General features: G+C 35.3%; 3 protein-coding genes and 1 long non-coding RNA gene across 4 annotated transcripts in view; 1 reads left to right on the top strand and 3 right to left on the bottom strand.

The window, feature by feature from the left end:
• Positions 1-17548, bottom strand: part of LOC132734608 (signal recognition particle subunit SRP72-like) — a 75699-nt gene extending 58151 nt beyond the window's left edge. Inside the window, exons 1-3 of the mRNA XM_060721402.1 lie at positions 17530-17548; positions 4200-4339; positions 3041-3158 (exon numbers count right to left, since the gene is read on the bottom strand). Of these exons, the coding sequence (XP_060577385.1) occupies positions 3041-3158; positions 4200-4293 (212 nt within the window). The 5' untranslated portion in view covers positions 4294-4339; positions 17530-17548. The remainder of the gene's footprint in view (positions 1-3040; positions 3159-4199; positions 4340-17529) is intronic.
• On the top strand, positions 4355-6554 carry LOC132734609 (uncharacterized). Its single transcript, XM_060721403.1, has 3 exons — positions 4355-4918; positions 5251-5427; positions 5818-6554. Exons 1-3 carry the CDS (start codon positions 4457-4459, stop codon positions 6334-6336), a joined length of 1158 nt encoding a protein of 385 aa, XP_060577386.1. The 5' UTR covers positions 4355-4456; the 3' UTR covers positions 6337-6554.
• On the bottom strand, positions 6900-12554 carry LOC132734605 (uncharacterized). Its single transcript, XM_060721401.1, has 4 exons — positions 12543-12554; positions 12241-12317; positions 11894-11993; positions 6900-10889 (listed from the first exon to the last, which is right to left on the bottom strand). The coding sequence occupies exons 1-4, from the start codon at positions 12552-12554 to the stop codon at positions 10185-10187; spliced, it is 894 nt and encodes a 297-aa protein (XP_060577384.1). The 3' UTR covers positions 6900-10184.
• Positions 12799-17430, bottom strand: LOC132734606 (uncharacterized). The gene is made up of 4 exons (XR_009626344.1): positions 17353-17430; positions 16606-16694; positions 13531-13590; positions 12799-12851 (listed from the first exon to the last, which is right to left on the bottom strand). It is a non-coding gene; the product is annotated as an uncharacterized LOC132734606 (long non-coding RNA).
• Positions 17549-19048: the final 1500 nt, after the last annotated feature.

Raw genomic sequence — 19048 nt, 5'->3', positions numbered from 1 at the left:
TTCCTAGGCCTAAGGGTTCTTTAGTTATTGATCGGAAACTGCTTTTACCTAAGAGGTCAATGTGACCTTGACCTTTGACCCCTTGACCCCAAAATCAATAGGGGTCATCTACTGATCATGACCAATCACCATATCAAGTTTGTAGTCCTTAGGCCTAAGGGTTCTTTCGTTATTGATCGGAAACCGTTTTTACCTACAAGGTCAATGTGACCTTGACCTTTAACCCTTAACTCCAAAATCAATAGGGGTCATCTACTGATCATGACCAATCACCATACCAAGTTTGAAGTTCCTAGGCCTAAGGGTTCTTTTGTTATTGATCGGAAACCGTTTTTACCCAAGAGGTCAATGTGACCTTGACCTTTGACCCCTTGACCCCAAAATCGTTAGGGGTCATCTACTGATCATGACAAATCACCATACCAAGTTTGAAGTTCCTAGGCCTTAGGGTTCTTTACTTATTGATCGGAAACCGTTTTTGCTTACAAGGTCAATGTGACCTTGACCTTTGACCCCTTGACCCCAAAATCAATAGGGGTCATCTACTGATCATGACAAATCACCATACCAAGTTTGAAGTTCCTAGGCCTTAAGGTTCTTTAGTTATTGATCGGAAACCGTTTTTGCTTACAAGGTCAATGTGACCTTGACCTTTGATCCCTTGACCCCAAAATCAATAGGGGTCATCTACTGATCATGACAAATCACCATACCAAGTTTGAAGTTCCTAGGCCTTAAGGTTCTTTAGTTATTGATCGGAAACCGTTTTTGCTTACAAGGTCAATGTGACCTTGACCTTTGACCCCTTGACCCCAAAATCAATAGGGGTCATCTACTTGTCATGACCAATCACCATACCAAGTTTGAAGTTCCTAGGCCTAAGGGTTCTTTAGTTATCACTCGGAAACCATTTGGTCTACGGACCGACGGACCGACAGACCGACGGACCGACGGACCGACAAGTGCAAAGCAATATACCCCCTTTTTTTCAAAAGGGGGCATAATAACAAAAACAAGGTTAACCTCAGATACACAACTACACATGTTGACCAAGATTTTTGTAAATTTTTCAAACTACAGGTCAAATACTTTTTGGGCTACGTATGACACAAGCTAAAAATTCTAAAGCTTTACTAAGTCAAAGGCAATATCTCTAAGAATACTGAATTAATGCCTAGGTCACAAATAAAATGGGCGCCGTCCGATTAAAAGATTTTTATAAAATCGGCAGATTTTTTGATGTCGTGGACGCCGGGCGATTTTAAATCTGATACCTTGCGTGGTCATGAATGAAACAGTCCTCGGGCGATTTTTGCCGAGTAGATTTTACAGAAAGAATGAACGAATCAGGCGGTCGCTGCCCGATGTCCGTACGGAGCCTGTGCGATTTAAAAGTGAATCGAAAGGTTGCCGCGCGGGCGCCGGGCGACAATGACTTTACATTTAATGACATCTTCGATGAATCAGCTAGTTGTAATTATGCCAGCAAAGAAGTCAGCTGCCAAATCTAAGGGAAAGGCCAAGGAGTTGGTCCGTGTTGTTGACAACGAGTCACCAACGACCAGTATCGAGGCCGTAGAAGGCGAAAATTAATCAGACATTCGCATAAACATTGAAGAAAAAATTCATGTTTACTAGTATTCAAAAGAAATTCACAAATATATTTTTGAGGTAATTACAACTTCTTCAAGCTGAAATTACAACAGATACAAGCAGCCCGGTCGCCGGATGACAAAACGATGACCGCCCGGTGCCTGTGCATGAATTGTCCGGGTACCGGGCGATAATCGTTTGACTACTTGTCTCTATTCTGGCACAGGGCGGGGCCCGGCCGATGTCCGCCCGGACGCTTTTTAAATTGGACGCTGTTTTAGTAGAACAAAAAATCGCCCGATCAAAAAAAATTATCGCCCGGGCGGCGACCGAACGATGATATTTATACTCAATGACCCCAAAAATTATCGCCCGGCCGCCGTTAGCTTTTAAGTATTACTTAAAACTCGAAGGCGCCCGCCCGATGAGCAAAATTTTCAGCTGCTGCCATCCGATACTCACTGCCGCCGGATGGACGCTGGCCGATATTGCGATTTTTTGGAGAAACAGACGCCGCCCGGCGGCATTTTCTTATTTGTGACCTAGGCTTAATTCACAAGCAAACCCCCAGGTGCATAACCACACATGCTTACCAACATTCCTGGAAAGGTTCTTGACTGTAGCTCAAATACTGTTTCAGCTACGCTCAACACAAATTGAAATTTTTACCAAGTCAAGAGCAATAACTCTAACAAAACTAAATTTATCCACAGGCAAATTCTAAGGTGCACAACTTCACATGCTGATCCAACATTCCAGTAAAGTTTGTAGACTCTAACCCTTACTTAGAGCTACATGTGACAACATTTTGGAATGGATGGACAGATGCAACACATGGACAACAGTAAATCTAAATTGCCCCTCGCCCCAAACCCTTGAGTGGGGGCATGAAAATCAATAGTATGCAAAGTTTTGACTACTATCAAATTTGTATATTCCAAAAAAGCCAATATGCAATACTTTAACTGGTGTCACTGTCTTTAGAGCAGCACGCCTCCAGATTCATGCTAATTTTCATGAAAAATTTGATAATGTATTAAAAAGTAAAATATTGTGAAGTGAAAAAAGAAAATATTTTTTGCATTGCAAACAGCACTTACAATCCATGTAAATTACCAAAACAGGTCAAAATATGTAAAAATAGCCCGTACTGCATTAGTAACGCAGTAGATAAACTAACGCTGTAGAAATATGCTGAAAAAAACTGTTAAATTGGTCATAAATCTCACATAACATGAAAAATTTTACTTTTATCGTGAATCATTTTACTTTCGTTAAAATCTCAGTACTTTTTTCTCAAGTTTGATTTCTTTAAATATTTTGGTTCATCTGGAGGCATGCAGTTTTAATTATGAACTAAAATTTCTCAGACATTAATGATACTGTACAATCGATACTCATATTTACATTGCCTTCTGAGAGATTAAAATTCTTTTATTTGACTTACTTCTGCATGGATTTGTCCTTGTTGATAGCATTAAGAGCTTCTGAAAACTTCTCTAGGTTAATAAAGCAGACAATCTTGCATTGGAAAGCTGCCACCTCACTTGCATCTTCCTGTAAAACTGTTTTACAAAATTACGTTACGTGTTTATGTTAGTGTATCAAGAAAATGTCCTGTGAAGTTGGGATGTATTTGTACATACAATGTATATACATTTATCAAACCTTCATTCACTACAAGTAAGTCTTGAACCCTGATCACTCATTGTACCTCGCCTCACTCAAACTCACCCTCAGATTCGCGCCTACGAGCAATGGATTCATTTCCCGGGCTGTTGTGAAAACAATTGGCCAGACAATTAAAAAAAACTTTTATCACTATTTCACGTTTGTATTAAACTTTCAAATGAGACCGAACCCAAGTCTCTAGCCCTTCCCATTCATGAAATATCTATCAGGAAACGAGCAAATTCGTGCTAGAAATCCTTGGTAGACAGAATTGCGGCACAACCATTCGGTACGTAAACATAGACTAATACATGTTTGTCAGCTGAGTACGGGTCAAAATCACTTGAATTTACTAAATAATATTACTAAATACATTAAGTACCACTCACCACATTATGGACCACTCACAACCGTCAGTAGCATCTGATACACGCAAAATTCGAATTTCAAACCTTTCCACGGTCTTTAGATTCCTTTTTTTTAAATTATCTGGCCAATTGTTTTCACAAAGGCCCGGGAAATGAATCCCTTGCTCATAGGTTCGAATCTGGAGTTTCCGGCCTTCTCTTAACTTATAGTATAATTTTAAAGGGTGTCATTATTTACATTTTTTTTGGTCTTTGACACTTTTAAGATGAACACAGGTTTTATTATCAATCTGGTCATATTTTTTCTTCCCACGTCCGATACTCGTCACGTGCCTGTGTCAAAAGCCCGATCAGGCATTTTCACCAGCCTGCTGAATAATGTGATAGGCTACTCAATCCAATCAGGTGATTGATAAAAAAAATGCTTAAGTTTTCGAATTGAATGCTTCACTACCATATGGTTAACAGGTTAAGTCCTGAACTGTACAGTATAAAGTGATTTCCGTTTCTTTACTGTAAAATAATTTTAAATGTTAAATAATTTATCACACATGACATATTGCTTACTTCTATTTGCACATTTCAAAGCTCTTTCGTACTCCTGGTTCTGACCAAAACGGTTTAAATCGGCATATAAGCTCGTTTTAGAAACAGCTGACATGTTGGCTATTTGGTTTGCTTGATTGATAGGAGTAGAACATAATTTTGGCTGCCTTCGATTGCCTAACCCGTGTAAGTAGTGTCGATACCGGAAAAGCTCATATGCGCATGCGTACCTTTAATAGCAATCGAACAAGCACGAGTTGATCGGGTTGTAAACAAATATGGCTGCGCCCAGGGAATTATTTGCGTTATTAGAATTTCTAAGGCAGTACTTTGTTGAATCTGGACAAAAAGAACTGGTTATTCAAAGAAATCGGACGCTAACAATGCTACATGCCTGTATATCTGTTTATCTTTGTTCTCCAAGGGATGCCGTGCCTAAGGTGGATTTTTTTGCAGAGGATATTGTTCCAGCTATGTCTGCATTTGACTTTAAAAGCCATTTTAGAATTGAAAGAATGACTTATGAGATTATTTTGGAAAGGATCCGTCCACATCTGGTCTTTAATCACATTGGAGGAAAGGCTCCAGTAACCCCAGAAAAACAGCTTTTGTTATTTCTGTGGTACATGGCCAATCAGGAATCAATGAGAGAATTGTGTGTGCTGTTCAAGGTTTCAATATCTACCGTCCATGCAATAATAACTAGAGTCAGCAAAATTATCTACAGGGTGCTTAAAACGGTAAACAACTTTTTTTGCTAGATAGTTTTTATATCATAGTAAAAATCAAGGCATTAGCAATCATTTCCTTGTCATTGGCACCAGAGACATAGATGATGTTATCTGTCTCTGTTGGCAATTATATGAAAAAAAATACTGTAATTGTTGAAAGATCTTTATTATGTTGTTGATACTAAAAGCTGTATGAGAATCCCTTCTATTATAAGACGATTTATAATAATCAAGTAAATTATATTCCTTTCTTTCAAGGAGTTGTAGTTAATACTTGCTAACTTGAGACTCAATTTACAGTGATATATTTTACAACTTTATCTCATGAAATTATATTTAAGGTTATACAATGGCCTGACGAGAACAGACAAGTGGAAATCGAAAGAGAATTCCAACTTCAAAGTGGAATACCACATATTGTTGGCATCATTGATGGTACCCACATTCAGCTTTCACATGTTCCAAATGGGGATCAGGATTATGTCAATAGAAAGTCATATCCTTCAGTTCAGTTGCAGGTGAGAATCTGCTGCAATAGTTACCCTTATTATGCTGAATTTTGTAAATGGACTATTTATTAATTTTTCCTTTGTTATTGTGACGGTTAGGAGCATATCAAAATCTATTACATAGTACATTGTGTGCATACATGTGCATGCATGTCTCGCTTTATACTGATTGCTAAACTTTTTTTGTTGTACTGAATACCATATGTTAGTTGGTACACAGATAAGGTAACTTAAGTGTAGAATCAAAATAATCATCAATGTTCTGAACAATAAATTAACATCAAAAATATATACTACACAGGCCAATCATACCTTATGGGATGATTTTGAGAAGTCTTTATAAGTTTTAGTTTATATTTTTCATTTTGGCAAATATTTGTCTCATTTATTTCCTTTCAGTTGGTTGTTGATCATGAAATGCTCATCACAAGTGCTCAAACCGGTTGGCCAGGATGCACGCACGATGCAAGGGTACTACGTAATTCAGGTATCTATGACAAAGCAAATGCTGGCAACCTTGTAAATCCTGAGAGGCATATAATTGGAGATTCTGCATATCCTTTACGCACATGGCTGGTGACACCTTACCGAGACAATGGTCATTTAACTGGCAGACAGAAAAGATTCAATCGAATGCTCTCCTCCTGTAGACAAAATGTGGAAAGAGCCATTGGTCATTTAAAAGGACGTTTTCGCCGATTACGAGAAATATCATTATATACCATGGAAGGTGTTTGTTACTTTATAATGGCTGCCTGCGCACTTCATAATCTTTGTATCATAAATCATGATGACATTGATCAGTTTCTAGACAATGCGAACGATTTGAATGGAAACCCCAATCGGTATCCTAATGTTTTCAGAAATGCAATTGGAGGTGATGCTAAACGACAAAGACTTCTTCAGTTGATACCTTAAACGTAATTAGTGTTTGACGGAAGTCACTCTTGTGCAATTAATTTGAAAAGTGCTCCCACTGAACAGTAACCTATTCTTCAAGACTACTGTAGAATAAATGCAGAGGATGGAAACAGTTGAATGTTCCATCTTGTATAACTTTCACTTGTTATATGAATTTGTTTTATATTAATTCTCAACTTAAAGGTTCTACTCATTAAATTTCCTGAAGTTTATTACTAAGTATTTAAATTTTTCCTCACCACAATAAAATTGTGATGCTTCCCATTCAAGATATCTTTCCTATGACTTGAAAGTGCTCAAACGTTCTAGAATCACATAAAAAACTATCCGTAAGACTTTTCTCAATGCTCAAGTCTAATTGAAAGCTTTGTAGAAAAGTATAGAACAGGCATTATACAATCGAATATATAATCAGAGTTCTGTTGATTGTTTCCAAAATTAAACACCTCGACAGTAACATATAAATTTCATATTGAAAAGAAAGTTCTATGTTGTAAGGGGGCAAAACTGATATTCATCTCAAAAGCTGAACTAATTAAGGAGAAGAGATAAACAATAAGAAAGTTTAATGATTTTAATCAACATAAATTATAAAATGTCAACTGCTACTGCAGTGTGATAGTATAACACTTAACTAAAATGAGCAACTTTTACTCGATACACAACAAAATTAATACATGTAATACTCAAAATGAATAAATCTTGACTAGATCTGCAATAAAATAAATAATACACAAAATGAACAAATCTTTACTTGTGCAATAAAATAAATAATACACAAAATGAACAAATCTTGACTAGATCTGCAATAAATAAATAATACACAAAATGAACAAATCTTTACTTGTGCAATAAAATAAATAATACTCAAAATGAACAAATCTTGACTAGATCTGCAATAAAATAAATAATACACAAAATGAACAAATCTTGACTAGATCTGCAATAAAATTAATTATACAAAAAATGAATAAATCTTGACTAGATCTGCAATAAAATAAATAATACACAAAATGAACAAATCTTTACTTGTGCAATAAAATAAATAATACACAAAATGAACAAGTCTTTACTTGTGCAATAAAATAAATTATACACAAAATAAACAAGTCTTTACTTGTGCAATAAAATAAATTATACACAAAATAAACAAGTAACTGGTGTTGTTCACAACACACGTCCCCTACTGGTGCTACCTTGATTCAATTTGGAATAGTATTATTATACCTTTTCACTCAATTTTGTTTCTAGTTTGTGTAATTGCCCCTATGTTTCATATACAACACCATCAAATTTCATTTACCCTATTGCAGTATCAAGAATTTGCAACATCTGCTTTAATTTTACACAATCATTGAGACTGATATTGTTACTCCGGATAAAATAAATCAACATCACATCACCCAGAGAACTCTTTAAATCAAAATATTTTTAGGATTATCTCCCTTGCTGGTATGTGTTCCCATGTTCATAGTGAAGAAGTATTCCGAGTCTGAAGAGAATATCTCTCATAATAGTTCTATAAGAGACAAATTCTTGAAATTCAGTGAATTTTCTAAGTCGAAAAAGGAGTATGTGTTCCTCTTTGAACATTTATTCCAAGTAAATACCTTTGATAGTTTTTGAGTAATGGACACCATAGAAAAATTTAACCAACGCATACACTGATGCAGACGACCACCAACCTATGATATCTAGACTTTTTCTTTGAAAAATAGAGCTAAAAATGACCCAACATTTCTAAAAAAATATCTCAATTAGATCACATTCACACAACAAAAAGTGCATGTAATTTCTAAAAAATCTGTGAGCACGTACAGGCCAAGGTCTATTAATCAAACTAGCACCATAGAAACACTGACAGTATAACACTGACAGCAATACAATTAGGTTGGCTATGCCTAATCAAAAAGTGTAATTTAAGTTACATGTGAACCAAAGTTTGTTTGCTGGAAGCGGGTACAAGCTTTTAAGAAAAAAACTTGATTGTACAAAATGTATAGTTTCAGCTGACCTTATCAGTAAGGCAATGTGAACAACACAAACATTTGTTTTGCCATTGCATAATGTGAAAGTACATAAACTAGTCTTGGAACACTGGTAATTACAATTCTTACATATATACGGGTACATTACATATGAAAGCAAAACATGAAACTTATCAAACATGATGCAATTTTATGGGTGTCAACTTGACACTTATTTTAATGCACAGGTGAGCTAAAAAAAACAAGAGGGCCATGATGGCCCTGAGGTCGCTCACCTGTATATAGCCCCCCCCCCCCCCCCCGGGCCAATTTTTACCCAAGGGCTTTTATTTGTTTATTTGAACAGACTTGGTAGACACCCATAAGAGGATGTTTCATGCTAAACATCTAAGTTCTAGCTCATTGGGTTTTTTAAAAGATACATAGAGCTAAAAACAATGACAGCCCTGGGGCAGGGCCAGTTTTGACCCGCGGGCTTTTATTTGAACAAACTTTGTAGATATTTACTTAAAGATGTTTCATGCTTAATATCTAAACTCTAGCTATTTGGGTTTTTTCAAAGAAGATTTTTAAGTTTTTGCTATACACATATAAGGAAAATCAATGACTGCCCCCCCCCCCCCCGGGCGGGGCCAGTTTTGACCCCAGGGCTTTTATTTGAACATACTTGGTAGACACCCATTAGAACATGTTTCATGCTAAATATCTTAGCTCTAGCTTATTGAGTTCTTTAAAAGAAGAATTTTTAAGTTTTTACTTTATGCATATAGGGAAAATCAATGACCCCCTGGGGCGGGGCCAATTTTGACCCCAGGGCTTTTATTTGAACAAACTTGGTAGACACTCATTACAAGATGTTTCATGCTAAATATCTTAGCTCTAGCTCTTTGGGTTCTTTAAAAGAAGATTTTTTAAGTTTTTACTATATGCATATAGGGAAAATCAATGACCCCCTTAGGGGGGGCCAATTTTGACCCCAGGGCTTTTATTTGAACAAACTTGGTAGACACTCACTAGAAGATGTTTCATGCCAAATATCTAAGCTCTAGCTCTTACGGTTCTTTAAAAGAAGATTTTTTAAGTTTTTACTATATGCATATTGGGAAAATCAATGACCCCCCAGGCGGGGCCAATTTTGACCCCAGGACTTTTATTTGAACAAACTTGGTAGACACTCACTAGAAGATGTTTCATGCCAAATATCTAAGCTCTAGCTCTTTGGGTTCTTTAAAAGAAGATTTTTTAAGTTTTTACTATATGCATATAGGGAAAATCAATGACCCCCTGGGGCGGGGCCAATTTTGACCCCAGGGCTTTTATTTGAACAAACTTGGTAGACACTCACTAGAAGATGTTTCATGCCAAATATCTAAGCTCTAGCTCTTAGGGTTGTTTAAAAGAAGATATTTAAAGATTTTTCTTTCGGTTGCCATGGCAACCAGAGTTCTGCAAGGAATTAAATTCTTTGAACAATTTTTAAAGGTGACCACCAAAGAAACATTCCTGTGAAGTTTGGATGAAATTGGCTCAGTGGTTTATGAGGAGATGTCATTTAAAGCAAAAGTTAACGGACGGACGACGGACGGACGCCGGACGAAAAGCGATCACAAAAGCTCACCCTGTCACTTTGTGACAGGTGAGCTAACAAAAGTATATTCTAAATTTAATCACAGCAAAAACATTTTATACAAAAAAATAAAACGAAACAAATATCAAACAGACTTCCAACATCTGGTTTACAGTCGCATTTATCTTTTATTGGAATCACCAAAATGGAATGACACAAAAAATACATTTCAGGTATTAAAAACAGGCCTATATGTCAGCAACGTATCCCATTTCTTAGATGCTTCTCAGTTATTTCCACTTAAGATCTGGAGCACCAACTCTAGGAAAAACATAAAAGCATCTTGCAAACTTAAGGTAGAGCGCGGGGATATAGTCCAGTATTAAATGACTAAAGTTAATGTCACTGTATCTGTCTACAATATCTGCCCACATAAGAGAACTACCACATGGTTCCAGATCTACAGACTTAAGTAAAGAGCAGTTTAGTAAAACTGCTTCCAGTATGTATGGTTCAACAGACTGGCCTAAGTCAACTGCCCGTAAAGCTTGTAGTTGTGGCAGTTTCCTGCTTATTTCAAACAAACAGACTAAATTTACCTTGAATCCACTAATGTCAAGTCCTATAAGATTTGTGTGATATAAAACTTTTAACAAATCAAAACCATCAAATCTAGTGTAATAGCCATGAATGACTAAAATTTTAAGTTTTGTCAACCTAGAAATGAAGACCAAACTACTACATAATGCACCTTGCAAGTACAGAGCTTGTAAATTGGTAGCAAGCTGAAGATATCTTTCAGCATTTCTTAACCTGCTACTTAAATTTAGTGAAATATTTGTGAAAAATTGCCAGATATACTTTGTTACACACAGATGATAAAATCGTTTGCTTACAAACTGCAACCTTATCAAGTCTGTCACATTCAAAAATACAAGAATGTGCAATAAAATGTCATTTGGAAGTGTATCCAAGTAGCACCCTGACAACTGCACCTGAAAAAGAAATAGGCTTGTGACAGGTTATTGGGTTTCACTACAGACTACCAAGGAAATTTTAACTCTCTCAATTCAGTCCAGAACTGCTTTTCTCCTGAAATTCCTTTAACTACACTGAACAAATACAAGAGCATTACCTTACATATGAAAACACTGTTTTTTTTTCTTCTCAGAATAAAAATTGGAAATCTTTCTGCAGTAATTATTTTCAACTAAGAATGTCTAAACACTATATGCATCTAAGCAATAGCTATTAAGGTTAAATATTTTAATTGATACAATTTATAACTAGAAATGTGTCCATAGGACACGGATGCCCCCACACGCCACTGTTCTGTCCAATCTTATGACTCTAGGTCAAATATTTTTTGGACTACATGTGCCACAAGTTGAAAACTAAAAATCAACAAAGGGCCATCATTCTGTTAAATTTGGTCGCAGCAAAAAATTCCTTCCTTTACTACCATCTACACATTAAGGTTGTTCATCCCTAGAAGTTTAAGCAAAATCTGCCATCCGGTTTAAGAGGAGTTGCGTTCACAAGAATTCGGGACGTACGGACGGACGGACAAGTGCAACGCTATATGCTCCCACTCTGTGGGGGCATAAAAAAAACCCTATGTTGAAAAAAAAAATCAAATTGCCAGAAAAAGTAATCTCTTCTTGCCAATACTGTTTACAAAAATCTTTAAAAGTAACCTAAAAATATCTGAGAATGGCCTTAGTGACCATAACATGATTAAGTTATGTCTACTTTGAGTCAAGTGACTTTTCAAATAAGTCCAAAAATCTGTCAAATCTTTTCATTTTCTGTTCCTCTTGTTTTTTTCACAAATTCATTGAAATCCTCATTTTTCTTTTCAATACATTCCAAAAGCTTGACAACTTTGTTTCGTGGAGAGTTGACAGTTTTTTGATGTCACTTTTCGTTTATTGACATTTTCCTTGCTTTGAACTACTTTTGGTACAGACCCATTTGAATTACAAGGAACACAATTTACCTCATTTTCAACATTCACTTCTGAAGCTGCACTCTCTGTGTTTGATGTGTCGAGCACAAAAACTGGGTTTTGTTTTGAAGCTTTAGTGCCATACAATTGACTGAAAATGTCAAAAAATATTTACAGGTGTTTCTACAATTTCCAGTTTTACCATTTAAATCTACAATTTTCCATGTACTTTCTTTTAAGTTTTTTCCATTTATCCTTTATTTGCTGTGCAGAAACCTGCACTCCTTCCTTTTTCCATTTCTGTCTGAATCTGGTTCCAAAGAAACATTATGAGACTTGGTTTGGTTGAATTGTCATCAAGTTGATGCTCTTTTATCTATTAGTAACCCTTTCCTCACTTTCTTTTCCACTGATGGACTTGACTCTGGTTGCTTTTTACATTGGCTTTCTTCACTGCTGGTGTCACAGACTGTAGCTGAAAATAAGTTATTTATCATTTATCATTTTGTCAATTGTATTTAACAGTAACTTAACAGCCATTTAAAATACTGGCCTATTACCATACCCAATTTACTCTGCGGCTTCTAGGCCTACACACCAGTCTGTAGTGGAACAGACAAGTAACAAAAATAAAAAAAATCCTGGAGGGTCTAGCATCTACTTTGAAAATATAATAGTTGTGAAAAGGCCAGCATATTACTTGGCTACTCATTACTATTCCTAGAATTAAACCAGAACCAGGCAACACAATCCCTTAAAACTGTGTACATTTCATGCATGAAAAGTTGGTCTGTGGAACTCCTTGAACATATGACCCTTAAAAGATCAATCAATAGTCTTAATCACTCCATCATGGATGGCAGTAAAATATGAATTGTAAAGGTATAATTCCCAGAAAGTTGTACAAAATATATAATATTTATTCTGCAATACCTGAGAGTGTGGGAGTGGGACTAACTGGCTGGTAGTGGCCCTACTTCTGGCACAATAATTGACACAACCAAACTCTCTGAAAAATGAAAAATAATAATTAAGTAGAAGCATGTTTGTCTTGTGATGTGAGGAACTTAGATTATACTATGGTACAAGTGTCAAAAGTCAGTTGAACTTTTTTTCACATTCAGGAATAGACAGGGAGTTCTCTTAAAACATGTCAGTTTTTACACAGTAATATTCATTTACAACTCTATTGTCACATAACAGTCTATCTAATGATGTCTGTGATATATGCCCAGTTAGCTCAGTTGGTTTAAAATAATAGAGAATAAAACTTGCAAGCAGAAGGTTGCCAGTTCGAGTGCCTTGCTAGGCGACACATTTTCTTTCTCCTGTTACATTGGTGCCATACGAGTGATTAGTACCTGGCTTTGAAATCCGCATTGATGAAGCAATGGCTGATTAGCCTAAGGGTGTCTTTGGTGGTACAATTACCCTTGTTTAATTACCTGTAAATAACATAATTAAAAAAAAACACTAAAAACCTGAAGGGAGAAATGTAATAGTGGCACATTTATGTGCAAATAATGTCTGTGATACATGTCCGGTTAGCCCCTTACCTGCAAGCAAGAGGTTGGGATACATTTTCCTTTCCTGTTACACATCAATTTTTGTGTATTTTTAACAAAAACACATTTAACAAGTAAATATGCCAAATAATGTCCATAACTGTAAGCTTATTAAAATTTTACCTCCAGCAGGTCGTGCGTTTTCATTGTAGGCCTTCATGATTTTCAAAGCCAGCTCTTGATCTGAAACAAAGCATTTGACAGGCATTTTTTTACACAATTTACTTCAACCCGTGTTTAAAAATTTGGTCATTATGCTTATTCTAATAGTTTTAATGATCAAATGATGAATAAAAGTAACATTCAAATTTGAACAAGTGTCATTTTAAGTCTTCAGGTAAAGCAGACCCCCGATAGTTTCAGTTACATATATCACCGCCTTAGTTCGGTATTACAAGTCATGTAGGGAATACGACTTACATACAGTAGAATGTATACTTTATGATAATCAATTTACATCAGATGTAACCAGGGATCAAACTTGGCAACCAGACGTATTCATTTCAAAGTAATAGAATTACTTTCCTGTTTTGCACACACTATATGTATGTACAACATTTGATTTTCCTATGTAGTACAGATTGGTGATTACTAGTATTACAAACATGTATTAATTAGGACAAGAAAAAAACATCTTGTGGTTAGGGTTACATGCCCATTTGAAATAGGTAGGGTAGGTAGGTTTTTTTTTAAATCATTCAAGATGCTTACAAAGGTATTCATACTGACATATCTAAATGCCATAATTTAACCCAGTTATAGTGATTATTCTAGACTTGAAAAAGGGGCAGGGAGGCATCAAAAAGGGGCAGGGTGGAACATGTGTCAATACAGATAGTTTATGACCGTTATGATAATCATGGTCAGATAACTCATATCTTATCAGTAGATTAATTACCTCCCTTTATCTCAACACTTTCTGGTTACTTGGTTCAGTGTGGTGTTTATTTTCTATATTAATGGTGATAGTGTCAATAGTGTGCATCAGCTTCTTATGATTCACAGAAATGATAAATACCTAGACATTGAGAGAGAACTGTTAAAAAGTGGCACAGCTTAAAACCAAGACAGATAAACTAAAGAACTGTTTTGTGACTGAAATAAAAGCTGCATGTACCTCAAGAAGGTGAATAGTTCTGTATGCCACCCCTGGCAAAAAAGTGATTTTCTCATGACTGTCCTCTGTCCTATTTTTATAGATTTAAAGCGCATGGAAATTATATTTGAATGAAAGAATTGCACTGTCTGTATATATTTGTATCAATGACTTTATTGCAGGGCTACATTTACATTGTCACATTTTATGTAAATTTTAAGGTTTCATGTTAAAAACTTTCATAACTTGGAATTTGTTTCATTATTTGAATCTGTACTTTGAGCAGTGATAATTGGTTCGTTACTTTAGGTCACTCTGTAAAATATAGAAAGACTGGTTAATTTTCTAATTAAATTTGGGTTATAAATCAATTTCAAGTTTTTGAAATTACTTCAGTCATCTTTATATTTTCACAATAACAGTCACATTTAGCTAAAAAAAATTACCATGTACTGTACTCTGTACAGAGATGTTCAAAGAAAAACCAACGATTTTATCTTTATAAAGTAAATCTAATTTCGAATTGATTGAAATTGATTACAAATTGTCATTATCTTGCAATTTATAATTATATTTCACATATGATTTCACAGGTAACTAATAGATTCTAACTGTAGTTGTTACTGTACTATTTCATAAAAAAAAATCTCCCGACTTTCAACCGCAGAAAAACGGTTTAATCTGTAGATTAATAATTCATTCAATTCATTAAAATGTCTTACAGCTAGAGACAAATATTCGCTTACTCATAATTGTCTTTGTTTATTTTCTGTAAAATTACCGTAAACGATTAGTCTAAATAGTCTATGTAACGAACGGCTTTGCAGTACGGCAGTACAGGGACCGTACTTCAGTCCAGGGCCGTACTGCTAGTGTAGTGGCTTCGTACACAAATTATTTCATTCACCTCCTTTTTATATAAATGTTGAATTGCAAGGGAGAAACACATTTAAATCGATTCTTAGCAAATGTAAATAACTTTTATCGTACCTTTCTTTAGCTCCAAAAAGAGGAAATACTGTGGTTTGTTTTTGCGAATTTTCGCACGCTCTTTTTCAATTTCTGCAAATTTCCTTTTTCGCAGACGGCAATTTGTTTTCTCAAATGAACAACTAATTAATGAAACCATATAACCCATCCTTATGACTTTAAAGATTCTTTACGCAATTATAGAGATTAATATGTGTAAATAATTAATTGTAATTACCTGTACTTGTAAGTTGTACAGTATACGAATTTTTACCGACATACGCGACATTGGTGAACAAACAAATAAGCGAATGCATTACAATTCGATTGTCTCCGTAAATCATTGCCATTTTAATCAGTTAATGACCACGGATTATCAATCAGTCGGTAATGTTCCTTACAAATCATTTCAAACTGTTGCAAACATAGCTAATTTGATCGAAACCACTTCACACGGGGCCGCTTCACACGGCCCACTTCACATCGGTCAGTCAATTGTTATCGCCGTGGGGCACCAGGTTTTGTATATTGGAACGTGTCAACATCGTAATCTTATCTTTATAGATAAGTGATTGACAGGTTTTTTACGTAGATCTATCTTATACATATTGATGGGTACAGGTAAAAGAGGGCAGCGGGGCGCATTTCAGTATTACGGGCGGTGTTTTTAGAGGCAAAAGGGCGGACCTAAAAAGGGGCAGGGCGGAGCGCCCTGTCATTCCGCGCTAGAATAATCACTACCAGTTATAGTACTTTATTTCCATGATGATATACAGCAATGTATCTTTATATCAATAAAATTTTTATATATAGTATATGTTGCATCATTTCAAATGCATGTCTACAGATGAAAAATAAACATAAAAAATTTAGGGTCGGAAGGTTTTGCCAGGTAGACTAGTTGTAACATGATACTGATTATATCAATGTGTACATGCGCATGCTTAGAAAGTAGTACAACAGGTCTTGTTAGGAGTTAATCTCCTGTATTTAACTTGAAGTCATAGAACACACTTGTGTCTCTTATTTCTCACTAGAGTTATATGTTATATACTTGTTAAAACTCATATACAAAACCACATAATATTACAGTAGTGTCAAGTTACCCTAACCACAACATTTTTAGGCCTTACCTCCATTTGAAATTTGCTGAACAAGTGGTTCCTCTAAAGCTACACAGTCTTGCTTCCCATTTTCCATCACCATGAACACCCTCTTGTACCTAATAAAATTAACATCAAGGAAATATTACTTTAAATCATATCTACTTATTTATGTAAGTCTGTCGCAACATTTGATCAAATTGCTTTGAAAAATATAGCGAATTAATTAAACAGGGAAGTCAAAGACCGGGCATCCTGGACTGACTTGCCCGGGTATAGACATAGACTAAGTGTATTTTAAAAGAAACATAAATTTAATGAAAAAATATACTGTATATACCCATCAGAAAATTTTTCAATGTTCATTTTGCCATTTCATGGGGGGCGCCATATTGGATTGAAATCTCTGACACAAAGTCAAACAATATTCAGTGATCAAGTTTTTAAATTCTAGCTTTGAAAAAAAATATAATATGCATTTCTATCGTCAATTATTTGTACTAAAAATACAAGAAAACTCATATTTTTGTTATTGTATGACTTCCCCATTCCATTGGCTTTACCTAAATTCATATTATTTAGTACGAATAATTTTGATGACGAACTGTTTCTTAATTTACTTAACATGCGGTTGGCATTCAATACCTTTGGGCGGAGGAAATAATGCTGAATTACTTTAACTATTTATATAAATAAAGTAAAGATAAATTCAAAGGCTATATTAGATTCTATAAACAAACAAAAGCAGAAAAACATATAAAAAATCCTCTCACTTACTCCTTTCCAACGTTGTTGGCCGCCATTTTTAACACTTCTGACCCAGCTGATAGGCAGTGTCCAACCCGCGTTACTCGGTTTACGCAAAACTGATGACGTATTACTCAACTCTACCTTGTTCGATTGTTACCCGTGTCGAAAGTGTTAAACCCGCGTTAGCAATCGAAGGCAGCCTTTATGTTCGCTTGATACGCAGTATGACTAAATTACGAAAATGACTATTTTGGACGAAAGGGAGCTAGAAGAAGCGGAATTTGGAGGTGACGTACCATGGAGGTCACAGGGGGCCCACACAGTGTTTGGTGGTATATAATGCTTGATAGTGACCTTAAAATGAGATTTTAGTCATAACCTTATAATATGTGTATAAATATAGTTATATATATTATAAGGTTATGACTAAAATCTCATTTTAAGGTCACTATCAAGCAGTTTATACCATCCAAACACTGTGTGGGCCCCCGTAATGGAGGGTACGTACCATTGCATAAATGTACCATTTTTGGAGGTTACGTACCACTATAGAAATATATAATAAAGTGATAATAAGGGATAAGGTGTGAAACTATCAGGTTTATTGTTCAAATTCGCGCATTAATTGTATTTTGTAATGAGATTAAATATGTATGAATATATAAGAATAAACAACAAACCACAATTAACGATAATAAACAAGTTTAATTTACAACACAAAACTGAAACGAACAAACGATGAAAATAATTAATAAGTGTTCCAATGAAAAAGGACAAATTTCAATATGCTGGGGGTTATGTCAATGCATAGAACTATGAGACTGAAAATGTTTAAGCTGTAGAGCTTCTGTATGGTATTCCAAAGGTTCTGGGTTTTTTGGTAGTGCTGAGGTATGGTATTCTGAGTGTCTCTGGTTTGAGTTTTAGTCCGGCTGCATTTTATTTTCTCACACTTTGATATTGATAAATATTTTCAGCTCAATATTGGCTGGACTGCATATATTAATGATTTATTTGTATTAAATCAATATTGTTAAATATTTAATTATTGTCTTTATATGTGACTTTATTTTTGATAAGGCATTGTAACAGTACTACTTCTTAATTTGACCTTTTTTGTATGAGGGGGAGAAGCCCACCAGTAAGTTTTATTTTGCATGATGATGATGATAGCTTGAAAGGATTTAGATTAATAAAATACCACATGGATCTTTTTTTTTCCTATTGGATTGTAAAATATTTATGGATTGTCAAAAAAACTATATGGAGTCCCCCTCGTGACATTCAACAGTCCCAGCTGGCCATACATGTAGGAACTTGCAGACCATGAGACAGGGTGATGTGTACTAAAACAGACCCGAGATCGAGACAGGGTGAACAGGGCAGGCAGTCATGTTCAGATCCCTCAGTCAGAAAGGAAGTAAACTCAAGGTCCTGGTCTTCAATTACTTCATTTGCTTACTTGTAGTAAAAGTGCCGGAAACAACAACCGAGGACACAGTGTATGGTATCACAAAAAGCACAGACTGTAATAAAAGTCAATCCAAAAAAGATACTATAAACTGAATTCATAGATTATATCAAAGAAATTTATTAATTCTTTATAGTAAACAAAAATAAAGATATTGGGTATTTAATTTTGATATATAGCATATTAACACATATAAAGTACATTATGCCATATAAATTTCAACTTAGTGCGATGCACTCAGTAAATCCACAT

The sequence above is a fragment of the Ruditapes philippinarum genome, unplaced genomic scaffold, assembly GCF_026571515.1.
Source record: "Ruditapes philippinarum isolate M1 unplaced genomic scaffold, ASM2657151v2 ctg8078_1_1_1_1, whole genome shotgun sequence".
Taxonomy (NCBI): Eukaryota; Metazoa; Mollusca; class Bivalvia; order Venerida; family Veneridae; genus Ruditapes; species Ruditapes philippinarum.
This window is presented reverse-complemented; position numbering and strand designations above follow the sequence as displayed.